Raw genomic sequence first — 17,507 nt, 5'->3', positions numbered from 1 at the left:
CTGAACAGGTATTGTTGACCTTGGTCAGGCAACTAGCTCATTTTGTATAACAATCCTGCACTTTTGTTTTGGAGATTAACCACCAAGTGTGGATTCTAGCTGATCGCTAACAGGATTTTCAAATACATTTGTCTGATTTTTAGCAATTGAGTCTGTGCCAAGATAGACTATTGTATTTCACAGTGTAAGGAACATGGTCAGAGTTGCTTAGAGACGGGAGCTGGAATCTCAGCTCTGACTCTTGGTAGCCAGGTGTCTTGCTTACAACATTCAACCTCTCTGAAGTACATAAGGAACATGAAAAAATTCTTTTGTGGCTATAATAATAGCTAAAATATACTGAGTGCTTACCACGATCTAAACACTGTGCATACTAACTCATTAAGGCCTCAGAACAACCCCATACTGTAGGCTTTCTCATTATTCCCCATATACAGATGAAGAGGCTAAGGCTCTTTGATAACATATGCTTCATGTGTGGAAGAGCAAAACTTGAGCGCTGGCAGCATGGCTCCCACGTCCCTGCCTTTAACTTCATCGCTGTACTTAGCGTTAAGGGAAGGTGCTTCTCAGTCATGGGTGTTGCCAATTAGTGTATGCATTTCCAGCTTCCCATTGTTATGCCTGGAATTACTCAGGTTACAGAGATCCTGTAGAGAATGAGGAGCCCAATGGATTGTCCATTGTTATAAAATAGCTTCAGTGGTCACATAACCTGGGGCAGCAAACAGTGCTTCACTACAGATTTCAACATAACATATATGGGAAACCCACAGAAAGCCCAAGCTGCTTCCAGTTGTCTCACAGAACTTGAGGCTTGGGAGGGGCCTCTGGAGGCAAGACAGTCAACCTCCAACAAGTCTACCACAGATAAGCATCAGGGTGCTATTGGTGGCATTAGCTGGATGACATTTTGGCCATAGCACCCAGAAATGCTCCTATCCTGTCCTGGATTAATCACAAGTATCCCATGAGTTTCCCAAAGAAACTGTATATACAAGGGTGGTGATGGTGACAAGAATTCAAGTTACCACTTACTTACTAGCCTTGTAGCCATCACCCCCACTGCAGCCCTGTGGTAAAGCTGGGTTAGAAGCTTCAAGCATAACCAGGGCTTCTCCTACCCAAATCCCAATCTTACTGCCAAATGGCCATGGAGCTTGAAGAAGGGTATCTCTCAGGTGTCTGAGAGCCCTGTGGGAAGGAGAGGAGGGAGGGAGAATGATTGAGAGGAGAGAGCAAGAGCAAGGCTGCCCAATTTTCTCTAGACTCAGCTGATTCTTCACACAGTCATCCTGTCCACTAAAAATACGTTTGCATCAGTTTGGGAATGCAACTGTTAGATCATCAGATTAGCAACGATTTCTGCCTGGGGCAGACATGGACGTTCCCTTATATAATCACAGTGTGTTTAAATGGTAAGAGTTTAGTATTTTTCAAATTTTCTGTAATAATCACAAATTAATTACCTGTATAATGGAAAAAATACACTCAGTAGAATGTGGTACCTAGAATTGAATCTTCTAATCCAAGAACATCAAGTACAATATTATACATTGCAGATGATTAATGCTAAATATCAGGGCATTAAAAGAATCCAAGAAGTCTGGAATAGTTAAGGAAGATTTCATGAAGAAAGTGACTTTTTAGCTGGGCCTTAAAATTGGGAATGATGGAAACTATCATTTTTACCACATTACATTTACTGATTTGTTGTGGTTTGATGTTTCCTGCGGTGTTGAGTGTGACTTTTTTCTCTTTGAATCAAATGCCTGGGATCAAGGACTCTTTCTTTTCTGCATCTCTCCATCTCCAATTTCATCTACTACCTTGGAAATCACTGTAGTAGCTCAATGAAGCTTTGTTAATCAACTGCATCAACATGGTCCAAGTTAGGCTAAGTGCTCTGAGTTATTTATAAGCCAAATTAATGGCAGGTTTTCTTTGTCTCTCTAGCTCCTCATCAGAAAACATCTGAGGAATGTTATGTGGAGACGGATTTAAACTCTGTGGAAAAGGAAGATGATGAGACTAAATTTGAAGTCAAGGTATGATCACCTTTCCTTTACTGATAGAAATTTCTGACATGATATAAGATTGCTGCCATAATTATCAATAAACCAATAAATTGTGTTTCCTTATTTCATACCTACCATCACCTCCAGAAGATGTGCCCATAAAGGCATATAGCACAGACTAGTGCTCCCAAGAGATGAGGTTTGTAGAATTTCACCCTTTCCTTTCTTCTTAATTGCAAATAGAAACCAAAAGCTCTTTGGTCATAATGTATATAATTGTTGGTAGATATTGTTTTATTGAAGGAAAAGTCATTTTATTCATTCCTATAATCTGACTTCATATTTAAAATTGGTAGAACAGTGTATGGTTTATATATAAAAAGAACATGACAGGGTTTCCCTGGTGGCGCAGTGGTTAAGAATCCACCTGCCAATGCAGGGGACACAGGCTCGAGCCCTGGTCTGGGAAGATCCCACATGCCGTGGAGCAGCTAAGCCCATGCGCCACAACTACTGAGCCTGTGCTCTAGAGCCCACAAGCCACAACTACTGAAGCTCGTGCACCTAGACCCTGTGCTCTGCAACAAGAGAAGCCACCACAATAAGAAGCCCACGTACCACAACGAAGAGTAGCCCCCACTCGCTGCAACTAGAGAAAGCCTGTGTGCAGCAACAAAGACCGAACGCAGCCAAAAATAAATAAATTTATCAAAAAAAAAAAAGACAAAATTACATACAGCTACACACACACACATACACACACACACGTGTGCATATATAGCTGGTGAACTCTAAATAAGCATTGTGGATTGTGCCAAAGTCATTTTCATGCTTTTGATACTATACTCTAGTTGTGTGAGATGTTAACATTGAAGGAGGTTGGGGGGAGAGTACATGGGACTTCCCTGTACATTTCTTTGCAAACTCATGTGAATCTATATAATTATTTCAAAATAAAAGTGAAAAAAAAAAGCACATAAGCTTTGGAATCTGGCAGACCTAGACTTAAGTGACATAACCTCTCTAAACCTCAGTTTCTCATCTGTAAAAATGGGAATAACAATAGCTACCTCCTGAAACTGTTTTGAGCATTAAGAGAAAATTTGAAAATGGCCAAGCACTATATAATCGTAAAGTAACATTATATTTAAAAACCCAAGCAAAATGAATTGTGAATATATGTTGCTGCACAGCCACCCCAGAAGTGGTCCCTTTCCTCTGCCTCACTAAAGAATTAAATATCTGGGGCTTCCCTGGTGGCGCAGTGGTTGAGAGTCTGCCTGCCGATGCAGGGGACACGGGTTCGTGCCCCAGTCCGGGAGGATCCCACATGCCGCGGAGGGGCTGGGCCCGGGACCCCTGGCCGCTGAGCCTGCGCGTCCGGAGCCTGTGCTCCGCAACAGGAGAGGCCACAGCAGTGAGAGGCCCACGTACTGCAAAAAAAAAAAAAGAAAAAAAAATTAAATATCTGGCTGACTGAATGGTTCTGAAACAGAAGCCAGTAGACCATGGGCTCAAATGGACTTCAGCAATAGTTCATATCCATCATCAATTCCCAATGTGTCCAAATCTAGGCCCCCCACAGAGACTCCACTGACCATTAAGGAGTCAGGCAGAAAGCAAGTCTTAGGCTTTTCTTCCTGGAGGCAGAAACAATGTGGGAACTAGTTCCCAGCAGACTTTTCTTAGAGAGAGAAAGCTGCATTCTTCTGTCAGTTTGTTCAGTCATCCTTCTGTATTCTGGGCAGATAAGGACACTGTCATTGCTGTTTTGGAATCCCTCATGGTTGGAGTTATTGCATCACCATGTCTTCCAGAGTTAGGAAACAGTCTGCAATTTCATACAGTCTTGTAATTTTTTTTTTTTGGTAGTGTTTTTGTCTGGTTTTGGTATTAGGGTAATAGTGGCTTCATAGAATAACTTTGGGAGTGTTCCCTCCTCTTCAGCCTTTTGGAAAAGTTTGAGAAGGATCAGTATTAGTTCTTCTTTGTATGTTTGGTAGAATTCCCCAGTGAAGCCATCTGGTCCTGAACTTTTGTTTGCAGGGAGGTTTTTTGTTTTGTTTTGTTTTGTTTTTTATTACAGATTCTATCTCACTTTTAGTGATCAGTCTGTTCAAATTATCTATTTCTTCTTGACTCAGTTTTGGTGGGCTGTGTGTTTCTAGGAACTTGTCCATTTCTTCCAGGTTGTCCAATTGGCATATAGTTGTTCATAGTATCATCCAGTCTTGATCAGTCATTTTTTGAAATGGGCAAATGTAACTAAAATTCACCTGACTTGACATTCATGAAGTCTGTGAAATCATTAAGTAATATAAAAAGGATTTAATTCACCTTCAGAACTGAGCATCACTCAACCATTTTCTGTATGCTGGTCTTCAAAGAATGTCATCTCTGAAGGTGAGGGCTGTGTCAAGTGCACCAGAGCCCAGATTTGGCACCTGAACGCATATGCCATTGCATTGACTCACAATGTGATTGGAACTCACTTCTTATCTCTGTGACTTACTTTGCCTATCTTTAGACAACATATTTATGACCTGCACACTTCATAAAGATGCCGTGGGAGTTGTAAGTATGTTAAGGTTTTCTTATATAAGAATTAAAATTAGAGTAAATTATTTCAATAATTGTAAACAATACAATGAGTGCTATTGTTTTATTTGTTGTAAAAGAAAAAAAGGAAATATTGTCAATAAACATAAAGCACCTTTCCTCAGGGAAGACCTCAAAAGTATTTAAGGCCAAAAGTTTCCATAAGCTACATTCATTAGTTACTCCTGTGTTACATACTTGTAAAAATAAACACTGCAGGAGCAGGGGTGGAGATAGAATCAGAGGCCAACAGGGTTGGAAAATGCTGAGTAGAATTCAAAAAGCCCTGACCACCAGATTTCTGGTTTCTTCCTTCTGCTGTGCTGTTTGTTTAATTCAGGCTCCAAGCCCATCCTGCTAAGATGCTCTCTCCCCCTGTGTTTAGGCAGATCACCAATAGCATAGGTTCTGCTAAGCAGGCACGAGTACATGCTACCATCATCCTTCTGTGCTTGTGTTGCTTTTTCCCTTACTGTTGCCTTGCTTGGGTATTTAATGAAGGGCTTTCCCCCCAAGAACATATATATTAACAGTCAAGGGAGAAAAGGAAGCAGGGTAGGAACAAAGGCTGCCACACTTCCTCATTTTGGAAAACAGTGGCTGGTCAGACTGCTGCTTCTAAAGCCCAGGGCTATGAGAAGAGTGAGCAGAATCCACAGTCGTGAAAAATATGAATAGGAAGAAAGGGGATTTGTGCACCAAATCCCCAAATCCTGGACTTAGAAATCAGTTTAGGGTCAGTAAATGCAATTAGTGTTTTCCAAGGTGGGTAATATAACCAGGGAAATCATCATTCCAAAATATGTAAGAAAACTAGTAAGAAAAAAAGTAGGTTAGAAAAGGTTTAGATTCATCTCTGCACGGTTCAAAAGAGGGACAAGGAGGTTGATTACCATCAAGAACAATCACTGCTGCTTGTGTTTTGTGGCCACTGTCCAAGACAGATGACCAGGATAAGTAGGAGAACATGCATCTGACTCTCGGTGACAATTCTGACACCTTTTTGGCCTTAGGCCCGGAACTGAAAGATGAAATGAAGGCATAACCAGTCTAGGAGAGTGAATCATAACATTGTGATAAATGCCCCTCCTTGCCCTCAAGAGTAAATGCTCACAGGGGAAAAAAAAAAAAAAAAAAAAGCTATAACTCCAAACCATTCATGATTGCTGCTCACTACTGCAACTAAAATCATGATAAGGTCTTATCATCAGCAGAGAACTCATTCCCAAGAAAGGCGTTCCCTCTTCTCTGGCAGGAGAATCCTTGGTGTACCAGTTCGCAGGAACTTGACAAGCTCAACCTGAGGAGGCGGCTGAGATTCTCGGGGCCATCTGGCAGCTGTGAGGGCTGCGCTTGGCTCACTGACACTGTCTGGGAAAGCCATGGTGGAGTCCTTCTCTGTGGCTCCTAGCAGTAGTGATGTGGCTACTTTCTGCCCTTCCCATCACCAGTTGGAAGCTGAAAGCATGACTCACCGGGGCTGCTTTCCCTGGGCTGCTCACGTCACGGCCTCTTTGGAGATGGAAAGAAGCCAAAGGCTGATGAGGATTTCTTTTTCCTGCATGTCAACCCTCAGGAAAAAGGAAGAGCTACTGGCTGTGAGCACCAACGCACAGTGTTCCTGGGAACCTATTAAAGTCGTTTAAAATAGCGAGATCTTTTCATGCTTCTGAGCAAACAGGCTCCTTCATAAAAAATTTGTTAAAACAAAAAAAGTCAAGGCAGGAAGAGAACAGAGAGGCCAGGGAAGGGTTACTAACACTGACTGAGGGCTAGACATTGTGCTGGGTGCTGTGTGTACCTGATTTCATCTCAAGTCCTCAATAACTTTTGAGGAAGGTGATGTCTCCTTTGTTTTATCTGTGATGCTGTTGAGGCTCTGAGGAGCTAAGTGAGTTTCCCCAAGTCTAACACAACTAGTAAATGATCCAACTGGAATCTGAAATTAGCAGTTTACTTAATCTAGCAGTTTCCTAATCTATCTAATTTAACCTGTCTACCGGATTACTTACTTAATCTACCTAACTAGCAGTTTACTTAGCCTTTCATCCCCTAAATTTCCTCTTCTGCAAAATGGAGTTAAATAAAGTAACCTCACAGGTGGCTGATTAAATGAGAAATATATGGAAAGCACCTAGCATGATGCCTGACATACAGAAGATTCTTAGTAATGTTAGTTTCCCATTTAATCCTGTGTTTACAGATAGAACGTTTTGTGTAAAAGATGAGAAGAAGCTGAAGGAAGGTTGGATTCAGGTCTTAAATTAAATAGCTTCTCCTAATCTCGAATATGTGTCTTTTTGCCAAATGATCAGAGCTCAGGGCTAAATTTAGTTTTTTGCTTTCTCACTCTTCTGAATCCCAAAATCTTTCATTTACTTTTCTGTTTCTCACCAAGAGAACTATGTGAACCATAAGCACATTTCACTGTTCACTTTCTGTGATGTTTAAAGTCTGGTCATTCTTCGAGATTCAAAGAATCCACGAAATCTTGATCTCCTCAGCCAAGCTCTCTGAACAATATCTAGAATGAAGCTTCCCAAGGTTTCCTGTGTGCTACAACCCTGAGAAGCTTATTCATAATGCAGATTTTCAGGCTCCACCCACAGAGACACTGATTCAGGAGGTCTGGGTTAGGGTCCAGGAATATGACTTTTTTTTTTTTTAATTATTTATTTATTTATTTTTGGCTGCGGTGGGTGTCCATGGCTGCACGCGGGCTTTCTCTAGTTGCAGTGAGCGGGGCTACTCTTTGTTGCGGTGCGCGGGCTTCTCCTTGCAGCGGCTTCTCCTTGCAGAGCTAGGCGCGCAGGTTTCAGTAGTTGTGGCTCGCTGACTCTAGAGCACAGGCTTAGTAGTTGTGGCGCACAGGCTTCGTTGCTCTGCAGCATGTGGGCTCTTCCCGGACCAGGGCTCAAACCCGTGTCCCCTGCATTGGCAGGCAGATTCTTAACCACTGCGCCACCAGGGAAGCCCCAGAATATGGCTTTTTAACTTATGCATTTGGTGACTAGAATGCAGGTGGTACAAGGGACTGCACTTTTGGTCACATTGGCCTAGAGGCTATATTCATAGGCAATTGGGATAAAGAAGAAATCATTAAGGTAGATATGGATCTCTTAGGCTAATACAGAGTCCAAAATGCAGGAGAGTGAGGATGTGACTAAATTATTGTATGAGAATGTATTTTTCACTGAGGGAACTACATGAGAAAAAAGAGAGAATAACAGTAAGACCACTGTTGGCTTTGCTCTCTCATCAATAAAAAATGGACATGACTAAAATATTTGATGTATCCAATTTGGGTGGCTTATTCAGCTCAATTTAATATATATCAAAGCAATTGCTACGGGTCACATATGGGAAACAATTCTAACATGGGGCCTAAACTCAGGAAACTTACTAGTTTCATGGGGGAAACAACATATTTCCAATAATTTATAATATAAAGCGGAATGACCTACCTCTAGTAAAAGGAATATAATGTGTTAGAAGGCAGAAGAAGGAACAGTTCATAGCAAGTATGTCGGGGTGTTTTTTTCCAAAGGAGGTGGCATTTGAACTTAATTTTTTTTTTTTTTCGTCCGGTACACAGGCCTCTCATTGTTGTGGCCTCTCCCGTTGCGGAGCACAGGCTCCGGACGCACAGGCTCAGCGGCCATGGCTCACGGGCCCAGCTGCTCCGTGGCATGTGGGATCTTCCCGGACCGGGGCACGAACCCATGTCCCCTGCATTGGCAGGCGGACTCTCAACCACTGTGCCACCAGGGAAGCCCTGAACTTAATTTTTTTAAGAGTTTTTTAAAAATTTTCTTTATTTTTCTTTTTTTTTTTTGGCTTTGTTGGGTCTTAGTCGCGGCACATGGGCTCTTCATTGCCACGCGCGGGCTTCTCTCTAGTTGTGTCACACGGGCTCCAAGGCACATGGGCTCCAAGGCACATGGGCTCTGTAGTTGTGGCGCACGGGCTCTCTCACTGAGGCACATGAGCTCAGTACTTGTGGCACGTGGGCTTAGTTGCCCCGTGGCTTGTGGGATCTTAATTCCCCAACCAGGGATCGAACCCACATCCCCTGCACTGGAAGACAGATTCCTTACCACTGGGCCGCCAGGGAAGTCTCTGAACTTAATTTTAAAGAATAAATACAACTTTGAAAGGTGGATAAGATAGAGAAGGGCATTCCTGGATGGGGAAGGATGTAAAGCCTCAGAAGTCTGAAGGGAGCATAGGCTATTCCGGGAATAGTCCAAGAAAGCTGGGAAGGTAGACCAAAGACAGGTTGCTGAAGGCTTTCGTTGAGGGTTGTTGCCAGCAAGGGCATTTGTTTATCAGTTTGACATTGGTACAGCAATGAAGAGTAAATTAGATGAAGAGAGGCAGGCTGACCAGCTGCCAGCAGTTGTCACAGTCCAGGTGAGACTTCAATGTTGAGAGCCTACTAATGGCAGTGGCAAAAAAGGAGATGGGCAGAGCTCATACCCATTAGTCCAGGTGTTCTCCCCAGTGCCTGGAATGCTCTAGACTGTCAGAGAAAATTTGATGAATGAAGCAATAGATCAAGGCAGAGAAATAAGGGGATAGATTTAATAGGGAGGGAAAAGAAGATACTGAAAATACCTTCAAGGTTTCCATCTTGGAATCTTCATTGAATGAATTTGTTGCCCAGTATAGAGTACTCGGGGGAACAGTAGAAAGTGAGGACTTATGCAGGCTGAGTCCAGCATTTGTGGTCTCGTGGATCTATAACAGTAACCTACACACTCTCTTTCTGTTAGCTGGGCTATTACTCCTCCCCACACCAGCAAGAGTCAACCAGTTGGCCTTGAGGTTATTTGGAAATTAACTAGGTTAGGGCACTTTTGCAAATCTAATAAAGCATTTTTCAAATTTGTGATTTTATTTATGAGTTAAGTAAGATTTACAGACATGTAAAAATTGTTACGTTAACGTTTATGCATTAAAGTTAAAATCACATGAAATCAAACAGTCTGAGAAAGTTCAGGATGTATGGACAACTTCTTTTCAATGTCCTTGGGTTACTTATTTCCTCCCCATTTTCTTGGTTTGGGAATGGGAGAAAGGTATCTTGTGACATGTTTCTCACTTTCTGATATTTTTAACAGAAATACAGACTTGCATATCATTGGTAAAACAACGTTGCAATGTTTGGTTTTTTAAGAAGACATTTCCCCCATAAACAAATACTATAAGTAATGTTTAGAGTATTAGTCCAGCCTATAAAAGCCAATTTAACCAGTAAGAACACTGAACTAATTACTAACAAGTCTAGCTGAGAAACTCAAGATCTTAGATAAAAGAGACCCTGGAAAAATTTTGTAAAGTTTCCATCTGGGACCCATTTCCTTATCTTTCCCTAGTCGTTTCCCCTTTCCACAAAGCTTCAGGACCAGTTACGCCTGTCTCCTCAAGCCCTCCAAAGGGCTTCAGTCTATAAAATGTCCTAAAACCTTCCTCTTTCCTCGCCACCCCTCCCCTCCCTCTTGGAAGTCTCCTCCCAATGCAGCTAATCTGGACTAGAATTGGGAGAAATCTGAATGAGCTAGTTCACAGCAATGCAAGGCTGAGTGACTGACAGCCCCTTAACCCTCCTGCAAACACTTGCCATCTTTTAAAACGGACTGACTGCCCTATTATCTAAAGGAATCTTTAGGTAGTGGCTTTTTCAGGCAATGCCAGTGAAGTGTACGAAAAGATGTGCTGGAAAAAGGCCAACGAGAGGGAGCAAATAGGACAGACCAGCCGGGTAGGAATTCACTTGAAGGATAGATTCTCAAGGTGGTTCCTGTTCTTCAGAAGTCCTTCCTATTCTCCACATCAGAACCCACTGAACCTCAAAAATCGGGGGGGGGGGGTTGGGGTTTCCCCTTTCCCGGCAGTACCAGCAATGGAGAGGGGAGGCTACTCTTTCCCAAGGTTGATGTTTTTCACTCTGGGAAACAGAGTGTCTCTAAGGCCACCCTAGACTGAGGCTGGAGGTGACTGCCCTTTGGAGAGGTTTCCTTTCCTTCCTGCTCTCCTCCTCTAAGCTGTGCCATTCTGTAATTATTCAGTGATTCTTACTTGTCATACCTCTTTTACTTTCTCAGGTTTTCATAATTAATTTGCAATCCCAGAAAAGAGTTAATAACCTTAAACGCTTCTTTCAATGATCACTCTTCATGCTTTAAATGAAGAGGGTGGTTCAGCTCCTTATCTGCCTTACCTTTTCTCTCTCAGAATTAGGTCTAGCAGCTTTCCTTTTTAAGAAATGTGATAATATAATAAATCATACTTTTACCTTAAATTACCAGATACTATCTCTTTAAAAGAGTTGGAGCTGAAATTGCTCTCCAAGCATTCCTAAAAGCATGAAGGGAAATCACCTAACTTGAGGGAAAACTTTGATTCTGTTTCAAATGTTGCTCTCTCTCCTTTGGGGAAGAAAAAAAATGTTAATAATCAATTGAAAATTACCTCTTGATAATTTTTAAAATATAAGTTTAAAAAAAATTCTTCAGACAAATTGAAATAAATTGTTTTTACAAAAAAATTCCTTCAGGTTTGGCACTTCACCTGTTTTTTTTTTCAAATTTTGAAAATATGTCTTTCTTCAAAATATGGGGAGACAAAACAGATTCTATGTTGCTGAGGAGATACAGGAAGTCATCATTAAAGGTGATCCTAGAAAACCTGCATGTGGGTTGGTGTCATTTTGAAACCAGAGAGAGGCTAGGGTGGAGGTGGGGGTCAGGGAGTGACGCTGGGCCTGGAGCAGCTGCCAGCCTGCCTGCCTTCACTGCCACCCTTTTTCTTCAGAATAAAAGGAACGTACAGGAGGAGGGAGTCTCCCACCTGATTGGCCTCCCAACAGAGTAGTTTATGGGTTGGTTCCCTTTTAAAGCAGTTGACTGAGAAAATCCCTTCTTTGGTGCCCTGGGGAATCCCCAAGTCAGGGTGACTGAAGGGAAACAGGATATGATTTCACAAGAAATTTAGTGCTCTGCTTTAAAATCGCCTTACTGTATAATTCACTGAGGCTCATAAGGAAACCCTAACAAAGAAATAAAGCAGCAATTGGTGGGTTGGTCTGCGGTCAGTTTTCTCGGTCCATTATTTGAATCAAAGGACCAATATTTGAAAAAAGCAGGCATTTATTTGAATATGCTCTCTTCCTCCTAGAACTTTCAGAAGCTTAATTTAAAATTTTCCCAAAAGTACTCTGGCTACAATTGAGCTTTCATCTCAAAATTGGAAGCAATAGCACTTATGTTGGCATTTTATATTATAAGCAGAGAAATGTTTCATAGCCAAATGAAACATCTCCCTCATTTTACACAGAAGGAAATGGTTGCCCAGGGAGATTAAGTGACAGCCAACATCTCCCAGCTAGTGAGAAATATGGGGTCCAGTAGCAACTATCCAGCAATTACTGAAGGTCAGCATGTTGAGTGCTTTCCATAATTACCTATTTTAATCCCCACACAGTAGATATTAAAGAGCCAACCATAAATGTCATTTATTCTTTTCTTTGTGCTAAGCATTTTAATACATTATCTCTAATTACCACAAAAACCTTCTGATGTAGATGTAATACCCCTATTTTACCCCTATTTTACTGACAGAGAGCTAAGGTGCTACCTAAGGCCACTTGTTTAAAAGTAAGCCAGGGGGCTTCCCTGGTGGTGCAGTGGTTGAGAGTCTGCCTGCCGATGCAGGGGACACGGGTTCGTGCCCTGGTCCGGGAGGATCCCATATGCCGCGCAGAGCGGCTGGGCCCATGAGCCATGGCCGCTGAGCCTGCGCGTCCGGAGCCTGTGCTCCACAACGGGAGAGGCCACAACAGTGAGAGGCCCGCGTACCACAAAAAAAAAAAAAAAAAAAAAAAAGAAGCCAGGGATTCCCACCCAGATTTACCTGTCACACCTCAGTTAGCGTTCTTTTCACTCTTTAAGAGGTTTTCAAATTACAGGTCACAATGGTGATAGTGAACTCAGTTTGGTGGGTTCACCAGTGTTTTAAATAAATAAATAAATAAACAGAAGGGAATGGGATAGAATTTAAAAATAGAATGTATCCCATCACAAAATCACACAAACATTTTTCAGTTATACGTACATCTGCTGTATATTTTTTCCCCAACACCAACAAACAATTAATTCTGTACTGTCTACTTGGAGATGGCATCAGATGCCAAACATTGAGGGCTCAGCCTTATAAGACTGCTCCCATGCCCCTTCAGAGACCATTTGCAAACCCACGTTGTCACCTGTGCTTCTGAGACACTGGCTGGCTGTAGGTGCTTCCTAATAGTTACCTCATTAACATAAACTCAAGTGTGGTTGAAAGGGGTTTGTTATAAATATCAAGACACTCTATCACAAGAAATTTAAAGGGTTTTAGGAGCTCTGTGCCAGAAACAGCATGAAGACCAAATATATATTTCTTATTATAAATCACAGTATATGTGTATAAGTATTATTATGTAAACGTTTTTCCTGTGGGTTGTGGTCAGTTTTTAAAGCCACTGCACCAGAACTAATCCATCTAAACCTTAGCAAAACACTGGTATACAGTGCAGTTAACTGCCAGCTCTTATTAAAACAGTCCCCAGATCTGCTGTGGATCCTTCCCGTACATTCTCAAAACCATGGGTGTTGTATTCCATCAAACTTGATTGACAGAGGACTCTCCCTCCACCCTGACACCAACTGTCTGACATGTGGCCACAAGAATATGGGTTGACATGACCAAGTCCATGCCTAAGCATTTCAGCAAGCCCATGAGGTCATCTCATGCATGACAAAGTCTATAAATTAGAGGGACGTTATCATTCTGCATAAAATGATAAAGCCCATACCTGCACCTTAAGTCAGTGTTATTTTTCCACCACTATACTGGGTTGTCAGGAAATAAGAGACTCTGCAATCCACCATACTAACAATAGATCAATAGAGTTGGAAAGAGCACAATTCATTTCACAAGCATAAGCAAGTGTTACAGTGAGAGGAGTTTTATTAGTAATGGTGGTTACTCTTTCTGACGGTATTGCACGTTGTGGATTCAAAGATGAATAAGTCTGGAGCTCAAAGTCCAGTGAGTGTTTCTGGCACAGTAACATCACAGAGGAGGAACTAGAAAGGGATGTAGTGTAACATTAACTGCTATAGTAATTAGTTCAACATTACATAGAAAATGTGAAGAAAGAGCTTTGGTAATGTAGTGAAAATACCTAGATTGGTTTGAATCCAGGGACTGGTATTTACTTCTGTATATTGACTGAAATGAAAAATATATTGTAGTCTCTGGTCAAATATAGTTAAGAGAGGGAACTAAAAATTTAGATTCGTATTGAAATGATATCCTATTTTAAAAGAAAAAATATGAACCTGAATGTAAGATTGCTCGTGTATTTTAGAGCTAAATTAACAAACTAGTATCCCAAATCCTCCTTTATTTGTTAGCCGGCTTTGTGGATATGATACCAGATTTGGGAAGACATCTATGAAAAAACAGAAAATCCATGGTTTTCTTTCATACACTGAACACTTTTAAATTGCTGTCTCTGTGGCCTGCATTGTGGATAATAAAACAGCCTTACCTTGACTGCTCTCTGTTAATCCAGGGAGAGGACTCTCTTGCAGTGTCTACAACTAACTGAGCAGCCTGTAACTCTCACCTGTTTTGCAAGGTTCTTCCTATCTGTTCATCTGAATCTGGGAAAAGCTCCTCGTCCAACTTTTAGCTCTAATCTACAAGGAATCTTTATGTTTATTCATTAAATTTCCCTTAATAATACTTTTGCAAGAGGGCCATTTCTAAATCTATACTCCCTTTTGTGAGAATGTAAAATAACTCATTTAAACAGAACCTAGCAGGCAGGAAGAATTCAAATGCTGGCTAATTATCTACTTGTTCATTATTGGTTAATACCCTTATAATACTCCCGTTGCTATCAATATGATATACAAATTCACTTCCTGGTTAAAATTATATTTTCTTGAAAGTAAATTGAGTGGGAGTCTTGTCTCTTTTTGAGAATTAAATGCTTAGTGTTATTCTTTTTTTTTTTTTTTAATTTTTTGCCGCGTTGTCTGGCATGTTGGATCTTAGTTCCCCAACCAGGGATCGAACCCGCGCCCCCTGCATTGGAAGCGCAGAGTCTTAACCACTGGACTGCCAGGGAAGTCCGCCCAGTGTTCTGAAAAAGATCTGCAATGCTATGCAGCAGATAATGCTGTTACAGAAGGGGGGTCCCCTTCCAGGGCCCGAGAGTGGGCTGTTGTCTAACACTCGGAAATGAATTGTCCAAGGAGACACACTTAACTGACAAGCAAAAGACTTTATTAGTATGGACATATATACACTACCAAATGTAAAATAGATAGCTAGTGGGAAGCAGCTGCATAGCACAGGGAGATCAGCTTGGTGCTTTGTGACCACCTAGAGGGGTGGGATGGGGAGGGTGGGAGGGAGACACAAGAGGGAGGAGATATGGGGATATATGTATATGTATAGCTGATTCACTTTGTTATACAGCAGAAACTAACACACCATTGTAAAGCAATTATACTCCAATAAAGATGTTTAAAAAAAAAAAAAAGACTTTATTGGGAAAGGACACCCGGGCGGAGAGCAGGAGGGTAAGGGAACCCAGGAGAACTCTGCCACACGGCTTGCAGTCTTAGGTTTTATGGTAATGGGGTTAGCTTTCCAGGTTGTCTCTGGCCAGTCATCTTGCTTGGCCCATATTTGGTCTGACTCAGGGTCTTTCCTGGTGGCACATGCGTCTCTCAGCCAAGATGGGTCCCAGCATGAGGGTTTCTGGGAGGTTGGCAAGACAGAGTAGGGCTGGCGTCTCCTCCCTCCTTTTGGCCCCTCCTGGATTTCCCACACACACACACACCCAAGGTCTCAGCGGTGGCACACAGTGGAGCAGGGCTTCCGACCACCAGCTGGCTTTAAGCCAGCACTGGTGACCACTGTGCACTGGCCTAAGAAGGCAGTGTGATTCAACGGACTTGTTGATTACCAGCCTGGGAAAGTGGACCCTGGACTTATCTCCTCTCTGTCTAGCTCTCTCTCTGGGCTTGGGCAGGCCACAACTTCTCCAGACATTGATTTCTTACCCAGAAAAAAAAAAAACCCAAAAAACAAAAAAAAAAACCATTGAATCAAATGATCCCTTTGCTGTCCCTTGTAGCAAACTCTGAATCATTTTTGTGAATCAGCAGGGAAGGGGGAAGAATACAATGTTAATAGGCCCTTCATTTAAGGAAAAAGGATACCTGCTTTTGTGAATGAGTTTTTGATGTTCCTGAAGGAAGCCTCAAGGGGAAACTGTAAAAGATCCAGAGTGGTTGGGGATAACCCAGGAAAGAAAGAGAAAGATGAGAAACTGAATATGTTACTTATCTAGAAAATTAAAAACAACAGCAAAACAAAGACATTTAGGAATAGAAAAATATAGGTAAGAGCCCTCCTCCCCCAAACAAATAGATGATCTTACCAAAATTTCTTCCACTTCAGAATGAAGAAATACTTGAAAGCAGTCATGATGGGGAGAACCCTGAGCCAGAGCAGCTTGACAGTTCCAAAAATCTCTCCCCCAGCAGGTAAGATTGCACATCTCTTTGTAGAAGTCATTTTAACCCTTTAGAGGGGTGGGGGTAATGGGGGAGGAGGGTAGGGTATGCTCTGTTTTAAATCTCATCACTTACCTTTCCTAGATAAAATCACGTATTTATTCTTTATACTAACCTTCATTGTGTACCGGAGAACAAAACTCATGAATCTCATAAAAGCAACAAGCAAGAGCTGAAAATGGCATCTCATAAACCAGGCTTCCCAAGATACTCAGTTTTTAAAAACAGTGTATTATCAAGAAAATACTAAATGAAAAACTATTGCTAATATTGATTGAATTATTGGTTTTAAAGCATTTAAAGGATATAGGTTCCCCATAAACACAGTTTATACAAATGTAATGCTATTTTTGGCCTACAGCAAGGTGTTTGCATGCATGTGAATGCTCTGCAGATCAGAAAGCCTAAATTATGGCAGTTAAGACCAAAAGCATGAGAGGAAATTCATTTTTTAAAAAATTTTCCTTGTACTCAGAATCCCCATCATTACTTCTATTCTAGCCTTTGTCACATTGTTTTACCCACACCATTTGACTTATTCGTTTATGAGCTGCTTTTATCTCAAGGGTCTGTCATGTTTAGCTCTTAGCAGGCCTCCAAAAAAATGCCTGTAGAATGAATGAACAAACATCTTTAGGAATTTGCCCCTTGATTAAAGCCAGTATTAGTTTAATTAGATTACTTCCTAGTCTTTCACTTTAAGGTGTACTCAAGGAAACATGTGGGCTCTTACTGGTTGAATATACCTTTGAGTTATAGTAAATGGCCCAATTCAGCATATCTGAAAGTGTATTTACTTGGGTTATGTCTGAAAAGCACCACCTGGCAATGTATTCTGTTATTTTCCTTAAGTGACAGTATATCATTGGGAACTTTTCTATTACTACAACCATACTTACTTTTATAATTGTAATTTTATAATTCTTATAATGAATCCTTTATGTTAGTTGATGAATTATTGTATTAATTTACAGGAAATGATTAAATCATACTTCTAATGAGAAATGCAAATGGGAGAAGTTACAGCATTTAATGAAACAAAAATATCTAAGATTCTTGCAAAAGATCTTTGAGAAAAGGCAAAATTAGCCAGTGGATTAAGGAAACAGGAGAATCTATAAGACTACTGTTTTAGTTCTACAACCAGCTTTGAATAAATACTATAAGATCACCATCTTTGCTGCAGCAGTTTAATCTATATTCCCTTATTCATTTTTGATTTTATAGATTTGAGTTTTTATGTATAACT

General features: G+C 41.2%; 1 protein-coding gene across 1 annotated transcript in view; it reads left to right on the top strand.

The window, feature by feature from the left end:
- The window catches only part of MCF2L2 (MCF.2 cell line derived transforming sequence-like 2), a 196,884-nt gene that overhangs the window by 97,576 nt on the left and 81,801 nt on the right, over nt 1–17,507 (top strand). The window contains exons 14-15 of the mRNA XM_060149021.1: nt 1,957–2,048; nt 16,143–16,228. Coding sequence (XP_060005004.1) covers nt 1,957–2,048; nt 16,143–16,228 — 178 coding nt within the window. The remainder of the gene's footprint in view (nt 1–1,956; nt 2,049–16,142; nt 16,229–17,507) is intronic.

This window comes from Lagenorhynchus albirostris, chromosome 5, assembly GCF_949774975.1.
Source record: "Lagenorhynchus albirostris chromosome 5, mLagAlb1.1, whole genome shotgun sequence".
Lineage (NCBI taxonomy): Eukaryota > Metazoa > Chordata > Mammalia > Artiodactyla > Delphinidae > Lagenorhynchus > Lagenorhynchus albirostris.
Note: the sequence above shows the minus strand (reverse complement) of the source record. Positions and strands in the feature narration are given on the sequence as shown.